The sequence below is a fragment of the Nuphar pumila genome, chromosome 10, assembly GCF_984573655.1.
Source record: "Nuphar pumila chromosome 10, dmNupPumi1.hap1.1, whole genome shotgun sequence".
In the NCBI taxonomy this organism is placed as follows: Eukaryota; Viridiplantae; Streptophyta; class Magnoliopsida; order Nymphaeales; family Nymphaeaceae; genus Nuphar; species Nuphar pumila.
The window spans coordinates 117,833,868-117,860,459 of NC_143258.1; the positions used below are offsets into that span (position 1 = coordinate 117,833,868).

At 39.0% G+C, this 26,592-nt stretch overlaps 1 protein-coding gene across 7 annotated transcripts in view; it reads left to right on the plus strand.

Annotated features, from left to right (window-relative positions):
* The window catches only part of PHOT2 (phototropin 2), a 249,196-nt gene that overhangs the window by 185,710 nt on the left and 36,894 nt on the right, over nt 1-26,592 (plus strand). For 5 of the 7 annotated variants that reach the window (XM_090019848.1, XM_090019847.1, XM_090019846.1 and 2 more), the window contains one exon: nt 19,262-19,374. The exons of 1 other annotated variant lie outside the window; for it this stretch is intronic. In XM_090019848.1, the coding sequence (XP_089875974.1) occupies nt 19,262-19,374 (113 nt within the window). Of the gene's footprint in view, nt 1-15,214; nt 15,241-19,261; nt 19,375-26,592 lie in introns of those variants that run through there. One more of the 7 variants, XM_090019852.1, reaches the window with a different exon arrangement.

The window sequence follows — 26,592 nt, forward strand, 5'->3', positions numbered from 1 at the left end:
CAGCCGACTGGGTCGGCTAGGTGTTGAGACCTATATAAAAAAAATAATAATCTGAAACAAAATTTTTTAAAAGAAAAAAAAAATAGTTTTGTTTGGCGACAGGCGGGTGGCTTGTTGCACCCATCTGATTGGGTTTAGCTGGGTTGGGCTTGAACCCTAGCCGACGTGATCGGCTAGGCTTCAGTGTCTTATTGCAAAAAAAAAAAAAAAATTGACACACTGCAGTTGCTTAAATCTAGAAATCAATTTGAATATGTATATAAATTTTCAGATCTTGTTAGGTGCATAAATTTTGATTTTTATACATGTTAAAAATGGAATTTTTCACATGCCTTGACTTGATATGACATGCTTGAGCAATATGTTATTTCAAAGTTGTTTCAAGTGCATGTGCATACATGAAATTGATGTGTATTTGCATGTACGTAAATGCATGAATGTTCACATGTTCAAATTGAGAGGAATCATGAATGAAAGCATCTATATGGAATGCTTATCTAAAAGTACATGCACATGAATAGTGTGAACAGATGCACGTGAATGTTGTAGTTCTTGCACATTGTTAAATTGACATATATGAAGGTGCATTGGAAAGCATGTGACTTCATTGCATATATAGTATATTATTATGATTTTTGCATATGATGCATCAATGATCACATAATAGATCATTGCGGTCTGTGTAAGCCTTAAGCTTGAATTGCTCCTTTATTTGTTTCAATGCATCGCAAAAGTCACATTGATATTGTTTCACTATATTGCACTGTTCTATGTTTTTCTGCGGGCTGTAGTCCTGTGATGAGTCTCACATTTGGGTATGCAAATTTGTGTTACAAAATTTTGCATGTTGAATTGTAAATTAATGAATGGGTATTAATAACAAGCTAAAGAAAGAGAACATTGTAATATATCACCTTAATACATTCAGAAGGACTCAGGAAAGTATGATTTCTGAACCACTATTGGCCCCCGAAAGGTATAAAGGCATTGTTTACTCTCCACGTGAGAAGGAGATACTTCCTAGCTCTAATTAGGAGCTGAATTCTTCTTCTGTTTCTACTCTATCACCTGTTCACAGAAGGTCTACCCGGCCTCGACATCCCATTGATAGGTGAGTTAGTTATGAGAACTTCACGATGGATTTTCAACTCTTCTTAAACTCTTTAGGTAAGCAAGACCAACCCACAATGTTTTATCAAGCAATAAATTCTAAGAGATGAATTAAATCCATGAATGAAGAAATGGAGGCTCTTCATGAATGTGGTACTTGGGATATTGTCCCAAGACCACACAATCGAAATATAGTGGGGTCAAAGTGAGTGTACAAGATAAAGTATAAGCTGGATGATACTATTGAGCGATACAAGGCTAGACTGGTTGCTAAGGGCTTCACACAGGAGCAAGGACAAGACTATGATGAGACCTTCAGTCCGGTCGTGAAAATGGGCACTATCTGCATCATACTATCATTGGTTGTTGAGCACTAGTGGACTCTCAGCCAATTGGATGTGAAAAATGCATTTCTGCATGGAACTCTGAAGGAAGTATACATAGTGCAGCCCAATGGGTATGCAGAAGGGAACTCTAAAGAATACGTGTGCAGGTTAAAGATAGTTATATATGGTCTGAAGCAGTCATCTTGATCTTGGTTTGACAGTTTCTCTCTTGAAGTAGAAAAATATGGCTTTAGTCGGTCTCTTCTTGATCATTCTCTTTTCATATTCAAATGCAAAGATATAGTTATCCTGTTATTGATATATGTTGATGACATTATCATTACAGGTAACTCTAATGAACATATTGAACATGTTACAGAACTTCTGAACCATAGATTCAAGATGAAGGATCTTGGTAAACTACGATACTTTCTTAGAGTAGAAGTTGACAAGACTCTTGAAGGCATGACACTTACTCAACATAAGTATACCGTTGATGTTCTTAGCAAGGCAGGTATGACAGATTGCAAGCCTCTAAGCACACCCAATGTACTTCATCAGAAACTCTGTTCCCAAGATGGAGATTTGTATGAGGACCCTACAGGATATGACAGGATAGTAGGAATGCTTCAGTATTTTACCTTCACTCGGCCTGACATTGTCTATTCTGTCAATCAGGTATCTCAGTTCATGCATGAACCGCATATTGGGCATATGGAAGTTGTTAAACACATTCTTCAATATTTGAAGGAAACTATTGGAGATGGTCTTCTGTACAGAAAGAGTATGCATGGCCATCACATGCATGAACTTCTTACTTATCCGGATGAGCGTAGGTAAGTCTCAGGATACTGTTTTCATTGGCCTAAATCTTGTCTCCTAGAGCAGTAGGAAACATAAGGCCATAGCCAGGTCGAGCACAGAAGCAGAATATAGTTCAATGGCAGCTGCTACAACCGAAGTAACATGGATCAAACACCCGTTGACAGAAGTAGGAGAATCGATTTTTAAAAGCATTCTCTTGTGTGACAATCAAAGTGCTATCAACATGTCATTCAATCCTATCTACCATAGTCGTGCCAAGCATATTGAAATTGATCAACATTTTGTAAGACAAAAGGTCGAAGAGAAGAAAATTGAGCCAGAATACGTTCGGACTGCTGATCAAGTTGCTGGCTTGTTTACAAAAAGACTTATTAAGGATAAATTTTGGATGTTAAAAGGCAAGTTGTTCATGGTTGAAAGCCATGTACAACTTGAGGGAGGGTGAAAAGATGTCGTCATTCACGATTGGGCTTGGATCTCAGGATCCAGACCCAATTCATTTTATTTAAACACATGCTCATTAATGGCATGTTGTAATTTTAACATATTATGTAATGAGTATTTGCGTGCCCTAATTATTGTACCTGTATATACTTAATGAGAAGCAAAACCGCAAACCCTAATTGGGGATTCTTCTGCAACCGTCAGAGTCTCTCTCTTCTCTCTAACCATTTTCTCACAGGTTTGACCTAATCGAACTTGGTACCAAAAAAGAATTTGTCGAACTAAGCTTGACTGAGCCAAGTAAGAGGCAGCCTTAAGCTGCCTCTTGATCGATCCGGGTTCGGGCAAAGAGGGGAGTGAGGGCTCGACGGTCAGGTCGAGCCGCACCCAGCCCGGGATGTGACCAAGTTTGGCTCGGTTCAACAACAGGTGAAAAAAGGGTGAGAGGGTCGACGTCCAGGCCCTTCTGTCGTAAGGTGGCTGGCCCTTGGCCGTGCCGGGCTTGGTTGGACACATCTGTGCCAGGTTCAATTGGACTTGATCCAAAATATAAAAAAATGAAAAACTGAGTTGGGCTCGATATTGATCGAGTTCAACTCGGTCGGGCCTACCAAACATGGCCGGGCCACTGCCTACGCCCACAGCCAAGCCATGATCGATTCCTGAGCAAGAGAGAAAGCGAAGGGAGGCAGTCTGATGGTCCATCTCTCTTGTCCGATTAGGTAATAGGGAAAAAGGAAGGAGCAGAGGCAGGGGCGGCGGTGGTGCATCTGCTCGTCCGGCTGAAATCAAGGCCCACAGAGAGAGGGTGTGTGTGTGTGTGGGGGGGGGGGGGGGGGTCGACTGCTCAAATGCAGAGGAAGGAGGAAATTACAAGGGAGGAAGGTGGGTGGCGGCATCAACCGCCCCCACCTGGTCGGCACCCAAAGGTCACACTGGCTGCTGCTTTCCTTTGAGAAAACAGGGGAAGAAGGAGAAGAGGAGAGGGTGCTCGACACCCTCTCTCCTCGTGAGCCAAAGCCACCATCACTAGTGGCTTTGGTTTGCCGGTGAAAAGCATGGAAGAAAAGGGAGGGCGGCGCCCGAGTGGTGCCGCCACCTCTAAAAAAAAGGGAAAGAGTTGTGCGTGAGAGCGAGAGAGAGGGACAGAGTGTTGGGGCTCGGGAGTGGCTCCGGCGTGGGAGAGGATCGGGGTCGGGTGCTCCGGTGTGGCTCTGACGTGAGAGGGGAGAAAGGGAGTCGGGAAGGAGAGAGACGAGAGGCTCGGGGGGCTCGGCGGACTTTGGGTTTTGTAAAAAGAAACCCCCAGTAGGGGTTTAAATAGACCACGGGGGTCTGGGTCGACATCCAACCCGGATTCGGGTTGGATCCGACCAGGATCCAAACATTTTTTTTCCAAAAACACAGGTCTTTACATTATGATTGTAGCCAGAAATACACCTTTCTTTAAGCTATTGTGTGTAAAGTATTTTCTTTAAAAGAAAAATGAAAGTGTGCAATAAATTAAAAAGAAAAATGAAAATAGGATGATCATGATATTATCAGTGCATTTTACCTGAGAAACTCTACTAATACCATTTGCATTTGTAAAGAGAACAACCTTGTTCTTTTTTTAACTTGTAAAAAGAAAACTTAATTGAAAATCCTTCCATGTCAATTCTATTATGAGATTGATATTTTTTACTATGGTTATGACATATAGTGCAAGTTGCACCACTATTATGTGGGCATTGTCTAGTCTGCATATAAACCAAATTCATATATCAAGGGTATGTTTGGATACATCTTAATCTTGCAATATTAACCATTTTTCTTAATTTTGGCATGTTTGGTTGCTTTTTTATGAAGAAAAGGATTATCTTTTTTTCTATAGAAATATCCAAGTAAAGCCTAAATATTTGCAATGGAAGCCTAGAATATGGAGAAGAGCCTTAAAAATAGGAAACTACATATTTCTCCCGTTCTCCTCTTTCTTTTGACATTATTGTTATTCCAGACTCCCTTTACACATTGCACAACTCTCTTGAGGAATGATAGCTTGCATCTTTTGTCATGAGCCACATCAAATATATTTAACCAATACTAGATCTTCACTTTAAAACTGAAGTTAATAACTTAAAGACTCTGCTTTGTCTTGCTTTTGGGGGAACATCATTTTCCACATCTTCATATAAGTTTTTTTTTCCTTTTTTGGGAAGAAATATTCATATAGGCTTTGATCTCATGGTAATAGTGACATCAGAAATTCCATAAAACTAGAGTTCTACTTCTTAGGTCATTAACTTGTGCATGTTTTTGTTGTGATTAAAGTCATAGGAGATATTGCACATGATGCAAGTCACACAATGCCAATGCCAATGCCAATATATACCAGTTCAGATGTTTTAATGAGGCATCTTTTCACATATTCTCATCCATCTAATTCATCTTTTCATATTTATTGGAATCTATCACTCAAACTTTCTGTCTCTGTTGATCTGTGTCCTATAAGTACTGCAATGGAAAAAAATGGACTCCTGAAAGGGCTTTTTTTTCAAATCACTGATTAAAAATTTGAGAGAAGCAATGGTTATTCACATGTTTATCAAGAGAAACATTGTCTGAGACTCTCATCTTGGATATACATCCAAGAATGGAATCAGAAGCAGCACCCATTAGTCATTTCAGACTAAACCCACTGAGAGTAGACTTATGCAGAAGCCTAACTTTGTCATCTCAATTTGAGAACAAGCTGTTCTTTTATTATTCGAGTATGTTGACATCTTCAGTTGCAATAATCTTAATGTGTAGATGCTAAATGATAATTCCAACAGAGGGAGTCCTACAAAGTGGTAGCTATATTTGTGAAGCAGAAAGTGAAATTGGCATGTGATACAAATATTTACTATCTAGTGCCAAGCTCTACTCTAACCACCACAATTCATACCCCTTAAAAACGCGATTTTTTTTAAACCATTGCGGAAATATTCTCAGACACCCGGGTCCTTTATAGTTTCACTCACCATTGGATAACTCAGCCAACCACGAGAGATCTCATACTTATCATTCAAACTACATCAAACCAAATTTTATTAATTAAGAAATAATAGTCATAAGACAATTGCATTAGAAATCAAAATGCATATACAATTAAATGTAAGAAAAAAATAAAGAAAAGCAGAGCCACGTTGTCCATCTGTGAAGCTGTCTAGCAAATGTGTAGCACTCGTAGCTCTCCTAGAAGCGAGTCGCTTCACTGATCCCCTACAACTGCGAAAACCACAAAAGTAGAGGTGTCAGAAATCCGAGGAATTATATGTGCGAATCCCTCTAATGAAATAAATAAACATAAAAAATATATATAAGATTCATGCAATAACTTAGAGGTATGCAATTATGACAAATTCCTAATTCGATTAAGCATTCATGCATTAGAGACAATTATTAAGCATGAAAGAACATTTAATAAATAACAAAAATCACAATTTAAGCAATACAATCATTTAACATGCATTAGGGAACAATATTATGCATTCACCAACATTTTGCAGTTAAGGAAACAGATAAACATGCATGATCTAATGCATAGCAGAAATATTCATGGTTTCAGTGCAATGCATAAGTAAATTATTACCTCTTATTAGAATTTTTTTTATATGCATGTCCCTATTAAATGCACACAATTTAAGTTTCTCTTTTTAATTACCGTTGCCCGCGGATACACCAAACAGGTAAAATCTCCGAGGTCAAGTTAGGTTTCCAGGGTAGCTTAGCACAAAATTTGTATTTTATTACTGGGTTCCAAACTTAGCCTTCGACCGAAATAGCCTTCAGAACATTAGACCACCCATCTAATGTCGGGGACACCAGGGACCACCCATTCACAAGTGTAATACTCGTGATTTTTATCAAATAAATAAACTTAAAATATATGTCCTTAAACTGGTACAAGGATATTTTTATTATTGTATGTGTTATTTGTATTCAGATATCAGATATTTTGTTTGGATCTTAGAGATTGGATCACTAAAATTGATATTTAATAATGGATTTTGGATCTTTGGTATTGGATCCTCACTACCAAGATCAAATTTGATATTGGATCCAGGATGAATAAAGCAGATCAATAAAGTTTAAATCAGATTCTTAATAAGAAAATTTCTATATCGGATCTATAACACTTTATTGGGATCAGTAATAGCCTAGGCGATGTTTGGATCCACATTACTTTGTTTGGATCCTGGACGTCGAAGATTTAAATATAATATGGATCCAATTAAAAATTTTAATGTTTGGATAATTTGTTGGAATCCACGATAGAGTCTTTTGGATCCATGAACCTTAATTTGGATCCATAGTTCAAATTCATAGTATAAAGAAAACCTTGGATCCTTAGATTCAGATCTCTTGTAGGGATTCATAAATAGATTGGATCTAGGATCCATATCAATTAGGGTCCATATATATATATATATAATATCATATATATATATATAATAAAATAAAATAATAAATAATATAATAATAAAATATATTTGGATCCAACCTGTAGACCCGCATCGCAAAGGTGGTGCAGGTCCAAACCCGCGGCTGGATCCGGGGCCGCGCCCCTTGTTAAGAGTCGTTAAAAAAAAACAAAAAAACAAAAAAAAATAAACAAAACAAATTACTCGATAAGGGGCTGCCCGATAAAGTGGCGTGTTAGGGTTCAGAACCCTAACACGCCAAATCGTGAAAGTTAACATGGGGGTTTTGGGCGCAGTTGCCGAAGATGAAAGGGGGGGGGGATAACTGTAACGACCCCAACTCATCCCCTTTGAAAATGCGATTTTTTTTTTTTTTTAAAACAGTGCGGAAAACTTCCCAGAGACCCGGGGTCCTCACAGTTCCAATTCCAACTGGATAGCCATAAACCACAAAAGAACTTGCAATTGACATCCATAAACTAACCATTACCTTTATTCATGAATTAAAAACTAATCTCAAAAATAAAGTGTCTGACTCAAGTAACTACTGATGACAATAAGCAAATAACAAGAACACTAGACTGAAAAACCAAAATAAAGAGCCACTCTGTCCACAAAGAAGACTGTCAAAACTCGTTGTGACTCTCGCGCCCTCGCAGTAGCTGTCGACTTCACTGATCACCTGTTCCTGCGAAAAAACAATGAAGTAGGGTGTCAGAATCGAAATCCTGAGCACAGCTACTTCTTAATGAAACAAGTGAGATAAAGAGTCAAGATGAGATATCATGCAACAATTAATGGAAATACATACAAGACAGTTTATAGCAATTGAGAATTTATTCATGCAACAATCATAATTGCTAAGCATGCACAGACTGTAAAACAGTAGCATCTACTAAAATTTCAGCATGCAACAAGAATTAAACATTCAACACTTACCCTCATATACTGAGTAAGGAAACCATTAAAGTATGCATGATCTAATGCATAACAGGAAAAATGCATGTCTTTTATGCAATGCATGAATCATTTCATTATCTTCCATTTAAGTCTTTTGTTTCCTTATGCATGGCCTATTAAATGCATACAACTTTAAGTTTCTCTTTTTAATTACCGTTGCCCGCGGATACACCAAACGGGTACAAACCCCGAGGTTAAGTTAGGTTCCCAGGGTAGCTTAACACACAATTTGTATTTTACTACTGGGTTCCAACTTAGCCCTCGACCGAATCACCTTCGGAACATTAGACCTCCACATCTAATGTCGGGGACACAAGGGACACCCCACGCCCACAAGTGCCACTTTCTTGGTACAAAAAACAACAGCTGTGTCAAACACACCACTCCCGGGTAAAGTGGCGGACTCTCCCTAAAACCGTGGCCAGGAGAAGGAACCTCAATATCGGGTTCAGGGGACCAAAATTAAGCACACGGAGTTTTGTATCCTCACAGTCTCCCCAAGACCGGATTTCTAAGATCCCCATTCTCCAGATGGGTGATCCCAGAAGGTATATTACACTGTGCTTTATTATTTCTTTTATTTAAAATTTAATTTCTTAAGTTTTGCAACATAATATGTAAAAGGAAAGATAAAAGCTCGCATCTACCTCGCGAGAGCCATCACAGGACTCCGGCCTGTGGAAACATATAGAACAGTGCAATAAAGCTGAAATATTTATGAAGCATGATCTTTGAAATGCATTGAAATGAGTAAGGGAAAATATTCCCACAGCTCGGGTTTACCAAACCCTCGATGATTCATTTTGATCACCGGGACACTAATACAGGGATCACAAATTCAATACCATATTTAATTTCTAAGACATATCAGAATTAAACCATGGATGAATTATCATCTCATTCTAACCATTCAAGTTCAAATAAAAGATGCCTATTAACATGATAATTTTGATGCAAAACTTTATTAAATAATATCAACGTTATTCTGACTATTCCAGTTCAAATAAAAGATATCTATCAACATGATAATGCTGATGCAAAACTTCATTAATCAATATCAACTTATTCTAACCATTCAAATTAAAATAAGAATGCCTATCAGCTTGATAAATCTGGTGCCAAATTCCATTTAAACAATATCAATTTATTCTAACCATTCAAATTAAAATAAGAATGCCTAACAGCATGATAAATCTGATGCCAATTCATTTAAACAATATCAATTTATTCTAACCATTCACATTAAAATAAGAATGCCTAACAGCATGATAAATCTGATGCCAATCCATTTGAACAATATCAATTTATTCTAACCATTCAAATTAAAATAAGAATGCCTAACAGCATGATAAGTCTAAATGTTTTTCCATAAAATTTCATATCGATATATGAAAACACCAAATGGGTCAACAAGGATGGATCAGAAGCTAAGAAAATATTTATATTCATAATGGAAGATTAAGATAGATCACAAAGAGAGTTGACTTGATTTAAGTTGAAAGAGAAACATACACTGTATGTATCACAGATACGTACATGCATCATAGTGATATATTCATGTATTAAAAATACAAATTGAGACTTGTTATTGCTAAAAAAAAAACATGATTAAACATGATGTGTAGAAAAACAAATCAGCCCAAAAGGCTTATAACTTAAATCCCATCCTTTTCTTACTGTCCACAACTTAATCCAACAGCTTAAGCATCTTTGTTATTATATTTTTTTTTTTTTGGTAAAGATGAAACACCCAGCCCAACCCAGCCGACCCTGTCGGCTGGGTCCACCAGCATGTGTATGCTGTAAAAAAGAACAGCATACCTGCTACAAGAAACTGATTTTTTTTAAATGTTTTTGTTGCAACTCTGCCCTGCCCAGCCGACCTTGATGGCTGGGCTTAACAGCATATACACAGGCCCAGTGTGGGCCTGTGTATGCTGTCAACAAGAACAGCATAAAAGAAATTTTATTTACGCACACTACCTGTTAAAATTATCATGTGTATTTTTTTTTTTTTTGAAAAGGGGAAGAACACCCAGCCCAGCCGACCCTGTCGGCTGGGTCCAAAAGCATACACACAGGTCCAGTTTGGACCTGTGTAGGCTGTCAAAGGTGACAGCAAACCCCCCCCCCCCCACAAAAACTGGATATTTTTTTTTTGTGAGAGCACACACCTGCCCCAGCCCAGCCGACCTTGTTGGCTGGGCTTAGCAGCATATACACAGGCCCAGTGTGGGCCTGCGTATGCTGCCAGCAATCAATAGCATACTCTATTTGCACAACTGAATTTTTTTTTTTTTTTAAAGATACCCAAACCAACCGACTGCATACCTGGGCCCCAAATCATGCAGGAAAAGTTTTAAATCTGTTTTTTTTTCTTCAATACAACCATAGCACAGAAGGTGCAAGAGAGTGACAGTGGAACTATTCTCCATGATTTTCCATCGACTGCTGCATGAAAATCAAACCTCCACCGATGCCCCATTTGAATAAAAAAGAGGTACCCGTACCTTTTTTGAAGGGTATTCCGGCTATCGGATGATGGGGACGCGAAACCACGGTCGGCTGGGGTTGCCCCTGCTGTTGCCGTGACAGGGAGCTCGCGGGAGGGCTCTTGATGGCTGTCGCAGCTTTCCGGCGACCTCCTTCCTCCGACGTGTGCGCACCGAGCAAGCGAGAGAGATGGGGAAGAGAGAGCCCGAGTGAAGAGGGCATAACCCTCTCTTCACCCCCCTTTTATCGACCCCAGGCCCCCTCCTTCCTCGCCGAGATGGGAGGGGGAGGTCGGTTACGCCTTGCGTAACACCCCCTTCCCCCCTTTCCTATCCTGTTAGGGCTTATCGGGCAACCCTTATCGGGTTGCCCTTTCTGTTTTAAAAAGGCTATTAGTTGGGGTGGGGCTCGGGTCCGAACCCGGGACCCGCAACCCAGCCCCAAAACGAAATGGGTCCACAAGTGGATCCAAATGGATCCACTGTGGATCCTCGAATTAAATTAAAAATTTTTAAATTAGAAAATTTTTAAATTAGAAAATTTTTAAATTAGAAAATTTTTCATTTATTTATTATTACCCTTTAAATCAAGATTTCAAATAATCAATACTAATTACTCCCCCTTTATGGGTCCTGGATCCGTAATGTGGATCTAGGCCCCAAATTAAAAAAAAATTGAAATATTTTAAATTAGGAAATCTCGGGTTTTACAATAACCACCTCCTCCTTCCTTTTCGGGGGTCGCACCTCCTACAAAGGGGGGTCCCGAGCCCTTTTCATCTCTCGCTCTCTTTCCCTCTCGGTCTTCTCTCCCTGTTTCCCTCGCCTTCTCGTTCTCCCTCTCGATCCGTGCACGACAGCAGAGCCTTCGACGTCGGCGGCGCAGTCGAAGCCGGCGGGCCTCTCCTCTCGTGGTAGCAACCCCCATCTCGCCGGAAAAAGGTAGGATTTCCTGTTTCTTTTCTTAAGGGTTCCCATATGTCGAGCGATGTGTGTGTGGGTTACCGTGAATAGCGAAACAAAAATTTTGTTTTGGGGTTTTTTTTATTCCGATTGTGTGGTTGCTGGAAATACTCGACGAAACAGAGGGAGACTTGGGGGATGCTGTGCCAAAAACCCCAAATCGACAGATTTGGGGATTTCGGATCGATGATTGAGGTAATGGAGGGGTGATTTTTGTCTCGGATTTCTGCATTGAAGGGGTTTCAGTATGCTGTTAAGGAGGGATGGTCGGGACTAAAGAGCTGTCGGGAATCCCAAATAGATAGACTTGGGGATTCCGACTGCTGAAAATAAAAATAAAATATAAATACACTTATTATGGTCGGACTGAAGGGTTAGAGTCTGAGCTCGGTCGCCAATGGGCTTGTTGCATGCCATTCTTTCTGTTATTTTTATAAGTTTTTGAATAGAATTTCCCTGTTAAGGTACCGTTTGGATTATGCAAATTGCTACTACACTCTGTTATCGACTGATGACCTATTAAGTTCTGTTCGTTTCTTTGTATAATGTGATTGACTGAATTGTTGTTTATTGATGCTTCTCACATTAGTGACATTCTGGTGGTAAGCATTACTAGTTTACTGAAAGGTAATGGTTTAATTAAGAAACTCTACCAGGATTTATGATCACTTAAACCAAGTTAAGTTGGCACACTGAGTTGGTCACTCTAATATTAGGTAACGACTGAAAACAATAAAATATAAACGGACTGTTCTTGGTTTGTTTGATTGTTCTTCGGTCTATATTTTTCAGCTGCTGACGTAAATTTCAGAATGTTTAATTGTAAGTTTCATATACAGGAATGCTTCCGATGCAGAAAGGAATTTGATTATTAGTTAAAACTGCATTACCATAAAGCTTTACGAAATTGTTATTAAATCTAAACAAAGGATTAGATATCACAACAGGTCATTCGAAACAAACCAAATCCTGTGTACTGAATGTTCAAATTCATGTGCTGGAGCATATTCAATATTGCTGGTATATAAAAAAAGGGGGGGGGGGGGTTGCTAATCCAGGCTTAGCGGTTTTCTTGTTAAATTTCAAATTTTGTTACGTCATGTATATATAGGAATGAGGTGCGAATGTGTGAACCCCAAAGTGAGTAACAATGATATCTCCTTGTGCATTCCTAAGAATCTAATCATATGATTAGTCGCATGGTTCATTTAATGTTAGTGAAGACAATTAAATATTTAAATAAATCTTAATAAAGATGAAATGTCCAGCTTGCACCAAACTAGAATTGTAATTATAGTCTTCCAAATACAATTTGTTGCAAGACTTAAATTCTACTTAAGTGAAACTATTGAGCCTGTTTGTGTTGTCGATTAATGTGTCTTGAAAATAATGGGATTCAAACACATATTGTAAGTGATGCTCCTATTATGAAGCACTACTACTGAAGATCTGAAGATCATGACGTAGCTAGTTGGTCATCTAACAGGTAGCAAATTTTCATTTGATCTTGTCATATTGACAATCATGTAGGCTCATATTATTTTTCTTGATTTATTGTGTTAGTCGGTGTCATGGGGATGCAATAAATCATGCAAAATATGTTGTCATGCAAATGCTAGAAGGTTGATGTTTCATTTAAACATGAATATGCATATTGGACGGGTTTGTTCACATGCACACACATTCAAGGGAGTATGTTTGGCACGCATACATGTGAGATTATGCATGATCTCACTTAGCAAAGATGCATATACCTTTAGAAAGCACATGCTTATGAATAGTCTATTTGCGTATTGATAAGGCATTGCATTTGTGTGTGCATATGGAATATGTGATTCGATGTTATTGCTTTGGTACAGGTGCATACATGATATGAATGTGTGCAACCCTGAAATTCAATTCCTAGGTCCGGGTTATGTTCATGTGGGTGAATGTTAACATATGTTATGAATGAAAAGTTTCATGTGCCTACATTTATGGGACATGTTTGATTATCTTGCATTTATGAATCAGTTTCAAGTACATGTGCATACATGAAATCGATGTGTGTTTGGCATGTACAATCATGCATACATGTTCTCATGTACTTATGAATTATGGATGAATGCATGTGTGTTAAGTGATTACATGAAAGCACTTGCACATGGATGGTGAACACATGCATATGACATTGGTAACTCATGCACATTGTTAAATTGGTTTGAATGGATGTGCATTTGGAAACATGTTGACCTCATTGCATATTGTTATGATTTTTTGCATACGATGCATCGATGGTCTAAATGAATCATCACAGGCCTGGAGAGCCTTGAACCTTGGTTTGCTCTTTCTTGAATTGTTATAATGCATCACAAAAATCACATTTATACTATGGTTTTAATTATGTTGTTCTATTGTTGCCACGGGTGGTGGACCGTAAAGAGTTGCGCATGCTGATTTGCAAGCTTATGGTTGCATGCTGATGTGTAAGCCTATGTTATTAATTTTGCATGTTGATTTGCAACTGTAATTTTATTGTTCTATATTGCACTGTTCTATGTGGTTCCGGAGGCAGGAGTCCCGTGATGGTTCTCGCAGGGGTAGATGCGAGCTTTTGCCTTGCTTTTGCATGCTGAATTACAAAACTCAATAATTGGCTTTTAATAACAAGATAATGAATAAAAACATTGTAATATACGTTCTGGGATCTCTCATCTGGAGAATGAGGATCTTAGAGTTTCGGTCTTGGGGAGACTGTGAGGATACAAAAACTCCATGTGCTTTACTTTTGGCCCCTGAACCCGATATTAAGGTTCTTTCTCCTAGCCACAGTTTTAGGAAGAGTCCACCACTTTACCTGGGGGTGGTGTTTGACACAACTGTTGTTTTGGTACCAAAGAAGTGACACTTGTAGGCGTGGGGTGTTCTTTGTGTCCCAACATTAGATGTGGAAGTCTAATGTTCCGAAAGTGAATCGGTCGAAGGCTAAGTTTGAAACCCAGTAATAAAATACAAATTGTGTGTTAAGCTATCTTGGGAACCTAACTTGACCTCGGAGATTGTATCCGTTTGGTGTATCCGCGGGCAATGGTAATTAAAAAGATGAACTTAAAGTTGTGTGCATTTAATAGGGTATGCATATGGAAAAGGGAACTTAAATAAAAGATAATAAGAGGATTCATGCATTACACATAAGCCATGCATTTTCCTGCTATGCATTAAATCATGCATATATTATCTGTTCTCTTGATTGTTATATGTTTTGTGGATGCGTGATATTTAATTTTTAATGCATGTTAAATGCCTTGTTCTACTTGAATTGTAATTCATGGTACTGATTTATGTTGTTTTATGGCTAATAGATGTATCATATTGTATGAATGCTTACCTGAATTATGTAATTGTCATAAATGTATTCCTCTGAATTATTGCATGAATTTGTATTTGTGGCTATGAGATATTTAAATGTTGCTAACGATGTTACCTGCCAGTTAGATTCTGATAAATTGTTGAATGACGTAGCATAGACCTTTGCTTATTCTTGTATATGCTGAAAATCACACTCGGTACCCGCACCACATATTTGACACATGATATACCTGCAAGAAAATTTACAGTATTTTCTACTTAGACAGTTGTAGTCTAATTCCTATAAATATATAATTTTCAGGGAAAAAGTAGAGCTTATGAGCGGCTGCGGGATGAGGCATCGGATCGAGATTTTGGATTTACTGTCCCAGGGATAGTTCGAGAAACTCTGATGTTAATTTTCATTGATATTGAAATGAAATAAATGATTTTGGTTTGCTCCCCACTGTAATGTTCAGGAATGCTTAACCTTATGATAGTACTTGTTTACGTTGTATTGAAAAAAAAAAATCCTCAAAAATCTGGGTTAAGATTTCGGGGTGTTATAACAAGTGTCACTTTTCTTGGTATATCAAAACAACAACTGTGTCTACACACCATCCTGAGGCAAAGTGGCGGACTCTCCTTAAAACCGTGGCCAGGAGAAAGAACCTTAATATCGGGTTCATGGATAATCAATAAAGCACATAGAGTTTTTTTATCCTCGTGGTCCCTTAAAACCAAAACTCTAAGATTCTCATTCTAACGATGGGAGATCTCAGAATGTATATCACACTATTTTTTTATCTTTATTTGTTTATTAATAATCAATTCTTTAATTTACAATTTAACATGCAAACAAAGGCAAAAACTCGTAAATTCTCCTGCGAGAACCATCACTAGACTCAGCCCAACCAGGCTTGGCAGGCCTGTCAATGCATCATAGGTCTGGTCAGACCTAGCCAGCCGAGCCAAACCCGACTGGTTTGTCGGCCAGACCGTGAGGCCTATACCAGCCCATTAAAATATAGTTTGGTTTTTCAAAAACAAACTATACACGTATTATGCACGTTTCCATAAAGGAAACACATTGTAAACATTCCCAGGCTTGTACAAACATGTATTTATAGATTTAAGACTCAAACATGCAGATTTTAACATGCTCACATTCACATATGATTGTAAACAAATCAAATCATATGCATGTTCAAAAATCTAACATGAACATCAAGCATACTTGTGTATACTTATTCAACAATACATATATATTCAATGGTTTCGATAAGTACACCATTACACACATATTTTTTTGAAAAATACATGCATACAATAAGATTCCACATAAAAATCGATATTCCTCAAAGAGGGTTCTAAAAGAATCACTCCTACCACCAACTAAAATTTTGTTATCACGTACAAAATTTTATTTAATGGAAAGATGAAAGAAACATCAAGCATACAACCATGGGAAAAGATTCATGTACTTTTTTTTTTAAAATCATCACATACACGTTTTCCATGGATTTTTATCCAAGATATTGCATAAAATCAAACCGACATTCGATTTCTCACTTGAATCCAAAAGAAAAGACTGTAAAAAATGAAAAACAATGAGGAGCAATGGTGGAAAAGGGGCTGGATGGTTGGAGAAGAGGGTCCTCATTCTTCTTCCTCCTTCCTCTCTTTCTCTCTCTCTTTCTTTATCTTTCCCTTCTTTCTTTCTTTTTTTTGTTTTAAATAAAGAGAGTGAGAGGGGGTGACGCCCCCCCCCCCCCCCTCTCTTTCTAAAAGGGCTGGAGAAAGAGATTTTCCAAAAAATGGAACTCTCTCTCTAGATTCCATTTTTTTTCAAAAATTCCTTTGTGTTGACATTTTCCACATTTGGTATTTTTTTAACTTTTCAATTCTTTTAAAAGTCTCTCTTAACCTCTCTTAAGTAAGAATAAGGACTCTTTTAAGAAGTCCTACTCAGCCCTAAAATAAAATTCAGAATTAATATAAATAAATAAATAAATTATTAAATATTAATTAATTAAAATTATCTAAATGCTTCCAAAAATAGCCAAATTAACCCAAAAGGCTTATTAACCTTATTAAACTCCAAATTACAGTTTTTTATTGAATTTAAACCTAGAAAAATGTTGGACTTGGATTTGGATCCGGATCCAACTCCAACTCCAACTCCAAAAACCCAAATAGATTTTGAATTGGACCAAATCCAGATTAATATGTGTCTTGGTTAGAGTCCAGATCCATATTAATTTGGATCAAATCTATTGGATCCAATCCGATCCAAATCCGGATCCAATTCGACAAACTGCTCAATTTTTAAAAAAATACGATTTTTATGCCAACCGTAGCCCGAATCAAGTAAAATAAAATATCGTTGCGCTCAGAATTCTGAGATGCATCCAACGACATATTACACGAATATCAAATTCTGAATTTTGTCTGAAAATAACTTGAATTTCGCTTGAATTTAAAAGTAAAAAATGAAACTCTTTATCTCACTTCGATTGGATCGTTATGACCTTGTCGATGGGACCTGGGCCAAACCCAGACTTAGAGACATTGGTCTAAAAATCGAGCTCTAAACGATTTTTCTCCCAGACTTAGCCAAATTTTCGAAAATCTCAAATTTAGCTAAGTGTGAAAATACGCGATATTACATCTACTCCCATGCATAAGGCCATATATCCCTTTCTTAATCAAGAATCTGGACCATGGGCATGGATAGACTGGGACTGGGTAGAGATTCTCTATATACCTTGTGAAAATATCCTTCGAAAGAGCATTCTTGATGTTTATCTGGTACCATCCTTTGTGGGTCGAGTAAGATGGTGACCTGGATAGAGTTGCACTATCCTAACCCAAATCCTTGGGTTTGAATCCCATTGGGACATTACCTAGCTTGGTTATCTCACACTCCCACTGCCCTAAAAGAAGAAAAAGAAAAGCAGCAATCCTTTACAAATGCTTCCATAATGAGAGATTTAAGTATACTGGAGTTAGTGGTGTCAATGGGTCGGGACCTGGACCCAATCCATACCAACCCATAATGTATAGGGTCAGGGTTTGGTCATAAAGAAGGAGGTCCGTTTAGAATCCAGGTCAAGACCTAAAGGGTCTGATTAGTATATGGAGCCTAGTATGATTTGTGAAATTTCATACCCGACCCAGTTTTGACCCGATTTCCGATTAAGATCTGCAATTGTCAATATAAAAAGATAAAATTTATTTTTTTACTGGGTATGGGCCGGGTCTGCTTCATGTAAGCCTTATATTGCCCTGGTGTAGTTTTTCTTATTGTGGGTCAGTCAGATCCCGGTCCGGACCCAGATCTGCACCTCAAAGTCTATCTGGGTTTGGACCCACCTGGGTCCAAACCAGGTCTGATCGGTTGACACCCTTAACTGCAGTTACTGGCGTATCTTCTTCAAGAGTTCCACATAAGTTGGTGCTAACCTTGAAGATTTATTTACATTATCTTCATTCCCTATAAGAAGAGCTGGAATGTATGCTTGATAATATCCTATTCCCATGTTTCCCTGCATGCTGACTGTACAGATACAGTTCTTGAGAAATTATAGGGCTGTTTGAGATAATTATAAGAGATAAACCAGTCTAGAAGAGTATGGCAGAAAAAAAAAGAGTTAAGAGTACCGAAGGCAATATTATCTATGGTCTAACATGGGATAATAATCTTTTGACCATTAATTTGATTTTTCTGGTATCTATTGAATTCCACCCTTATATATTGGCCTAATCATGTCTGTCATGCGAGGGCGGTGTGTCTCATGCTTAGTTACAATTAACAAGGCATGCATAGAAAAAACCGTAGAAGATTCCGGCATCAATCCAAAAGCTTTCGTGTGAAAGTGATATTTTACTAAGAGCATGGATGACATTTTGAATAAACTATATTGAGAACTACCGCATATCAAAAGCACCTTGAAACAGTGTTGACAATAGCAAAATGCTCCTCTCAACTCCACTTTGTTGTAGAGATGTGGAGTGAATATGGTGCGATGTATTTTATGCTTTGAATTCCAATTAAATTTCTTCCAGTCTTTTATTTACACAATTCATGATGTCTCTCTCTCTATACACATGCATATATATAACTCGGTTTATACATCATATCTAAAATTTTCCTATAACTATTTTTTCTTAACATCTTTTATAATCTCAAATTATTTTCAAATGATTTGGAACTCTAAATTAATTGAGATTCCTAATTTCCAAGTACATCATATGAGGAAAATGTTGCTGTGGGGAACATATTCTAAAAGAAATGATTATTAAGATATTCATGCTTTTGCCATTTCTGTTAGTTCTTTACTGAGCTTGTTATATTCTGAACGTGCAGGTATTTTGTTGTTTGAGATGCTTTATGGCCGAACACCTTTTAGAGGAAAAAACCGGCAGAAAACATTTGCCAATATCTTGCACAAAGACCTCACTTTTCCTAGTAGCATACCTGTAAGAGAAGATGTTTTGACTATTTCACTTTATATAATACTAATGCTGTGCTGACTTCTTAATGTCTATTGTGTGCTTAACAGTTCTTGTGCCTTCATTCTGTGACTTATTCAGCATTTACCCTTTGGTTATGTATTTATTTCCCTTGCTTTCAGGGATATTAGAGTTATTTATATCATAGTTTTGGAACCCAGTGACTCGCAACTCGAGTCGGCATGGGTTGACTCATGACTCACCGAGTCAACTAGCTGACTCAGCTGAGTCATGACTACTTTATATTTCTATAAAAAAATATGTATATAATATGTTTGTATACATTATTCAACTAATTGTTACATATAAGGGATAGCATTTGCTACCCTCGTGGGTAAGGAACCCCCCAGTTACCACTCATAGGGGAAGGTTGTTTTGACCAAATCTGACTTTATGAATGTGTTCAGCATGGACAAAATAGTAAGAATTGACACTTGGATTATAGTTTTTCAACAAAGTATGTTTTTTTGAGGTTTGAAAATTGGGTAAATTGTTGGCTGTTGATTTTTCAAGCCTCATAAAATCTGACAAATACATCATAAAAACATGATCCAAAGGTCAGTTTCTACTGAACTTAATATGTAGATCACATCCGGAGGGCCAGATATGGAGAAAAACTGAAATATATATATATATATATATATATATATATATATATATATATATATATATATATATATATATATACACACACCTTTTCACTAGGGGATTCCTTACCCTCAAGGGTGGCAAACATTGCCCCTACAAATAATATGTATTATAATATGCATACTATGTATATATATATATATAGAGAGAGAGAGAGAGAGAGGGAGAGAGAGAGTAAAACCCGGAAAAAAAATACTTAGATTCGGGTCGGATCCGGACCCGGACTCAATGGAGGCACCGCCTCACTCGCGCCCTTTAAGGACAGCGAGGCAAAGGGGGGAGGTTTTTCGAAACCTCCTTCCCCTCGTCTCTCTCTCTCTCTCTCGTCCCCGACTCTGTCCCTCTCGTTTCTTCGCGCCGACAACATCACCGCCACCGACGACCCCCTCCGACAAGCTCCTCTCCGGCGATGCTCGCACGCCGGCGACCCCTAGGTACACCTCTTCTCCCTTTCTTTCTGTCTCTCTTTCTCCCTCACCTCTTCATTGCGCAGGGAGGGGACTGAGCCGCCTCCCTGTTGCCCTAAATCGCAGGGGAGGGGCAAAGCCCCCCTCCCTGCGACTCCTTTTAGTGAGGGAGGGGCCGAGCCCCTTCCCTGCGTCGTGTTTGGTAAGGGAGGGGCCGAGCCCCCTCTCGGTGCCCTCTGGTTGCAGGGGAGGGGTCGAGCCCCTCTCTGCACCCTTGTAGGCAGGGGAGGGGGTCGAGCCCCTCCCTGCTCCTTGTTACGGTAGGGGGGGGGGAGCCCCTCCCTGCTCTCTTTGACAACAGGGGAGGTCGAGCCCCTCCCTGCATCCTCTATTGGTCAGGACAGTGGCAGTGCCCTTGACCTTCTACTTTTGGTATTAGCTTGCTAAGATCGTCGCTTTTGCAGCTCGTACGACGGATCCCGCTCGCGCTCCGCGGCTCGAGCCATCAATCGCCTACACCCGCAGACGCCAGCAAGCTTGCAACTCCCCAAGGTAGGGGAAGATTGTACGGAGGACTTGGACAATTGAATTGAGTTCAATTAACTAAAAAGGACAATTAAATAAATATATATGCATATATATATTTATACGAGTACGCTTTTAACTCAAGGACGCGGTTTCGCGATCCTTGTCCTTTACTTTCTATCAGTCTTTACTTTGTCGCTGCGCTTTGCGCCCAAGCTTCTGCTTTTGCAAATGTTTCGTTATTGCCTTGCCATTGCAGATGACGCTCACGTTTTCACTCATTGCATGTGCTATAAAGGCATCCCCGTGGTGGATGCAAGAGGCATTTACCGCTCTTCCTCTTACGACAAGAGTTGAGTCAGGAGCTTAACGATACATCCTCGTCTAAAGAGAGGGATCCCTAGCAGGGATCCTAGCTTTTCGAGTGAGCAGTCCTGCAAAGTAGACTTGAGAATTCAGGGAGCTGCACAAAAGCATCAAAGATTGCCCAAATCGAAGTATTTGGAAGGATGTGATTGGCTGGTTCTGTTCGTCTATCCGATATATCTTGGGTAACCCCGAATTGGGGCTTGAGCGAATTTCTTAGCGGGAGTTCTGTTGAGAAACCCGTATCCCATTTATCGAGTCCGGTATCGAGTCATGCAAGACATGTAGATACCCCGATAGCGGATGAGATTCTAGAAAATCGCATGCCAAATGTTGACATTGAAAAAAAGAAACCCTATCATCGAGAGAAAGAGAGATTCCAGAGGAAAGGGGGTTCAGTCTATGGTGACTACCCTCTCATTCTATTAATAATAAGTGTGTAAAACACTAGGGTACGAAAATAGCCCTTAATAGAGTGTTAATTTACATTATACATGAACTGGGCTTGGACCCGATCCATTACATAAATGGATCGGGTCAGATATATACACAATGAGGATGATGACGACTTCTTTTTAGCCTCCCTCAAGTTGTGCATGGTGTTAGACCATGAACAACTTGTTCTTTAGAAACCAAAATTTATCCTTTGTCAACCCTTTAGTGAGGATGTCAGCAACTTGTTCTTCAGTTGGCACATACATAGGCTCAATCTATTTGTCTTCAACCTTTTTCCTAATAAAATGTTGATCTATTTCAATGTGCTTTGCTCGACTATGGTGAATGGGATTGAATGACATGTTGATGGCACTTTGATTGTTACACAACAACAGTGACCGAGCAATCGGTCCTCCCATTTCTGTCAGGAGATGTCTTATCCATGTACCCTCGACCATGGCAGTGGCCATTGATCTGTATTCAGCCTCAGTGCTTGATCTAGCAACCGCCTTTTGTTTTCTACTGCTCCAGGATACCAAGTTTAGCCCAATGAAGCTGCAATAACCGGATACTGATCGTCGTTCGTCTGGATCACCCGCCCAATCAGCATCAGCATAAGTGACGATCTCATGGCCCCCGCCTGGATCTAATTCTTTTTTTTTGTATACCAGCCCATCACCAACTGTACCCTTTAGGTAGCGAAGTATACGTTTGACCGCCTCCATATGTGACATACGAGGTTCATGCATAAACTGGGATACCTGATTAACCGAATATACTATGTCGGGTCTAGTAAAAGTCAGGTATTGCAACATGCCAACTAAACTGCGATACTTAGTGGGATCTCCATATATATCCCCTTCTTGTGGACTCAATTTTTGATGAATGACACTTGGAGTTGTTAACGGCTTACAATCTGTCATGCCTGCTCTGCCGAGAATGTCCAACGTATATTTGTGTTGAGTAAGGGTAAGTGTATCATTTCTGTTATCAACTTCTACCCCAAGAAAATATCGCAGCTCTCCCAAATCTTTCATCTTAAATCTCTGATTTAATAACTTCTTCACCTGCTCAATGTGACTTTTACAATTCCCTGTGATGATGATGTCATCTACATATATCAACAGAAGAGTAGTGACTTCTTGTTCATTGTGAATAAATAATGAGTGATCCAGAAGAGACCGAGAGAAGCCATGTCGTTGTATTTCTAGAGAAAAACTGTTGAACCAGGAACGAGAAGCTTGTTTCAAACCATAGAGTGCTCTCTTTAATTTGCATACATATTTTTTGGCGTCTCGTTCTGCATATCCAGTAGGTTGTTCCATATAGACCTCTTCTTTTAAATCCCCGTGCAGAAAAGCATTTTTTACATCCAGCTGGCTCAATATCCATCCATGTTTAATGGCTAGACTCAACACAATGCGAATGGTCCCCATTTTAACTACAGGACTAAAAGTTTCATCAAAGTCTTGGCCTTCCTCTTGTGTGAATCCCTTGGCTACAAGTCGAGCCTTGTACCTTTCGATGCTCCCATCTGGTTTATACTTTATCTTGTACACCCATTTTGACCCAACAACATTTTTGTTCAGTGGTCTAGGTACAATCTCCCATGTCCCACATTCATATAAGGCCTCCATTTCTTCATTCATTGCTTCTACCCATCTTCTAGAGCTCGCAGCTTGATAAAACATGAGAGGCTCATCCTCTTTACTTATGGATGTCAAGAATAACTGAAAATCCAATGAAAAAATTTTATAACTTACCCACCTGTCAAGCGGATGTCGAATCCGTGAGGATCTTCTGATATCCATTTGCTGCGAAGCGGATGATCCAGATGGATCCATATTCGTACAAGGAATGAATGAGGGCTCTTTCTCTCGCCGGGTGTACACAATACCCTTATACCTTGTTGGCTCCAAGTCATATGTAACAGTTTCCTCCGTTTGAGTCTCATTGGCTGAATCCTCATGTGACTCCTTCTGACTGAAATTTTCTGGACAGTCTACTTTACCATTGGAGAAGAGTTCTGAATTTAACCATGGGTAGTATACCTCAATGCTGGAGCTTGAGTTATCAGTATCCACCGTAGTTGAATTAGTATCCTGATCAGCAAAGTTCATTTCATCGAAAATAACATTCCTTGATATTTTGACACTCTTACTCAGGGGATCATAACACTTGTACCCTTTGTAATCTTCTGCATATCCTATAAACCTGCATTTTAAAGCCTTATCTTGGAACTTGTGCCTGAGTGAGTTGTCAATGTGAACATAACAAACAGACCCAAACACACGTAATTCATGATAATCAGGTTGTGTGCCAAAAAGAGAGAAGTATGGTGACTTATTTTCTAAAATACTCATGGGCAATGGATTTATCACATGAATTGTGGAGTGGAAGGCCTCAATCCATAATGATACAGGGAGATTGCTCCCGTGCATCATGCTCATTGCAGTCTCAACAATATGTCGATGCTTCCTCTCAGCAATCCCATTTTGTTGAGGTGTATGAGGGCAAAACACTCTTCTCTTTATCCCATTATGTTGAAGAAAATTAACAAAGTCACTCGAGGAGAATTCACCTCCTCCATCACACTGGAAATTAAGAATGTTGGTAGAGAAATGATTTTGAACAAAAGAGTGAAATTTCTGGAACAATCCAAAGACTTCTGATTTGTGCTTCATAAAAAATATCCAAGTATAACGTGAGTAACTATCAATGAAAATAAGATAGTATTTACTGCCAGAAAAAGAAGTAATTGGGGCAGGACCCCAGACATCTAAACAAATGACCTCAAATGGCCTTGAAGCTCTTTTATTAATGGAAGCAAAAGGTAAAGCATGACTCTTACATAAATGACAACTAGAACATTTTGTATCAACGACTTCTGAACTCAGACTGGACTTAGGAATAAAGATTATTCAGGACAAGTTTTTCAATGAAATGACGACCACAATGGCCAAGACGACTATGCCAAAGTCTTGGCTTATTACTTTCAGAAACAGTAAATATAAAATCAAAATAAAAAACTTGACGTTGGTGAGGCTTCAAGGATGAATAGTTGGAATGAATGGAGGAAGGATCTTCTTGAAAGATGTACATGTTGCCCCATCGTTTTCCTTCAGTGAATGTCCTCCTCGTGCGAAGATCCTTGACATAAACAGAAGAGAGAGTAAATTCAACTGAAACATTAGCATCATCAACAAGTTTTGAGACAGAAACAATGTTCTTTTGAATATTAGGAGCATGGATGACACTTGGAAGTTTAAGAGAGGACTTTGACATGTGTATGATGGCATTTCCAGTATGTGAGATTGCATGATGGGATCCATCTCCTGTGACTATGCTATTCTTTCCAACATAAGGTGTAAGAGTCAAAAGTTTACCTACATCACCCGTAACATGAGTAGCTGCTCCGGAGTCGACATACCAAATTCCTTTGTCATTTTGCTTCATATTCAATCCTGCCAAGGCTGCCAACAACAACTCTTTTACTTCTCCATCCTTCCTACTTATGGAGCTTTCCCTTTGTTTTGAGGATTAAACCAACAATTTGCCTTAATGTGCCCTTTCTTGTTGCATAGGAAGCAGGTGGGAATGGGTCTTTGTCCCTGGATATTGGGTGTTGGAAGTATGCCACGACCTCCATATTTATTTCTCCCTTGGCCTCCTTTTCCTCGAAAAGAACTTCCTCGTCGTCGACCATAACTCATTCCCATAGCCAGCACATCTTGTGTTCCGGAATTCCCATGAGAGTCTTTAGAGGATCCTTTCAGATTCATCTCATATTGCAATAATTTCGCACGAAGATCTTCAAACTTTGGAAGTTCTGGTAAACATAGTAAGGTTGTCGTCATAACATGATAGTCTGGCCCCAATCCACTCAAGATTTGTTGTACTTTATCTTTTTCACTGACAAGACACCCAACAACGGCCAGGTGATCTGTGATGCCTTTCATTTTATTCAGGTATTCCATAATAGACATGGAATCTTTCTTCAGCATTTGAAATTCTCGCTTAAGAAACATAATTCTTGCCTCAGAAATTTGTGAATATGTTTGAACTAACGTATCCCACAGTTCCTTTGCCGAACAATCATCAAGAAGAGCAATAAGGACCTCCTGTGAGAGGGTTGAAGTGATGTATGCCACTAGCGATGGATCCCTCTTCATCCAAGCAACATATTCTGGATTCTTGTGAAGAACAACAAATTGTTCTCCTTTATCGTCCGCCTTTTTTTGCGAAAGGAATTCTGGAGGCGGTGGGACCGATCCATCCAGATGACCAGAGAGGTCCTGACTCTTTATAAACAGGATGATGTGTCTTTTCCAGGTTAAGAAGTTGCAGTTATTCAGTTTTTCAGAGACTAGTTGACCGAGAAAACTTGAGGACAGACATGATTGCCCGTGAGTAAAATCCATTTGATGAATATGTTTGAACTGACACTTAGGTATGAAAAACAAAAAACAGAGGGCTCGGCTAACAGAACACTGCTCGGCTAATATATATGTAGATGATGACAGAACACTCGACCAGTCAGAGTACTCGGCTGACAGAACCAACGAGACCAGAACCAACAGTGACTAGCAGGGGATACTCGGCAGACAGTTCTTTTCAGAACCAACGGAAACATAAATATTTTAAGATGAGGAAAAACAGATGGCAAGCGAGAAAGTAACAGTGATTAGCAGGTGATACTCAGCAGGCAATTCTTTTTAGAACCAACGAAAAACAACAGGGAAACAACAGGGATTAAAAAAAAAGAAAAACATCATATGATCTGAAATGAAATCCACGCAGATTC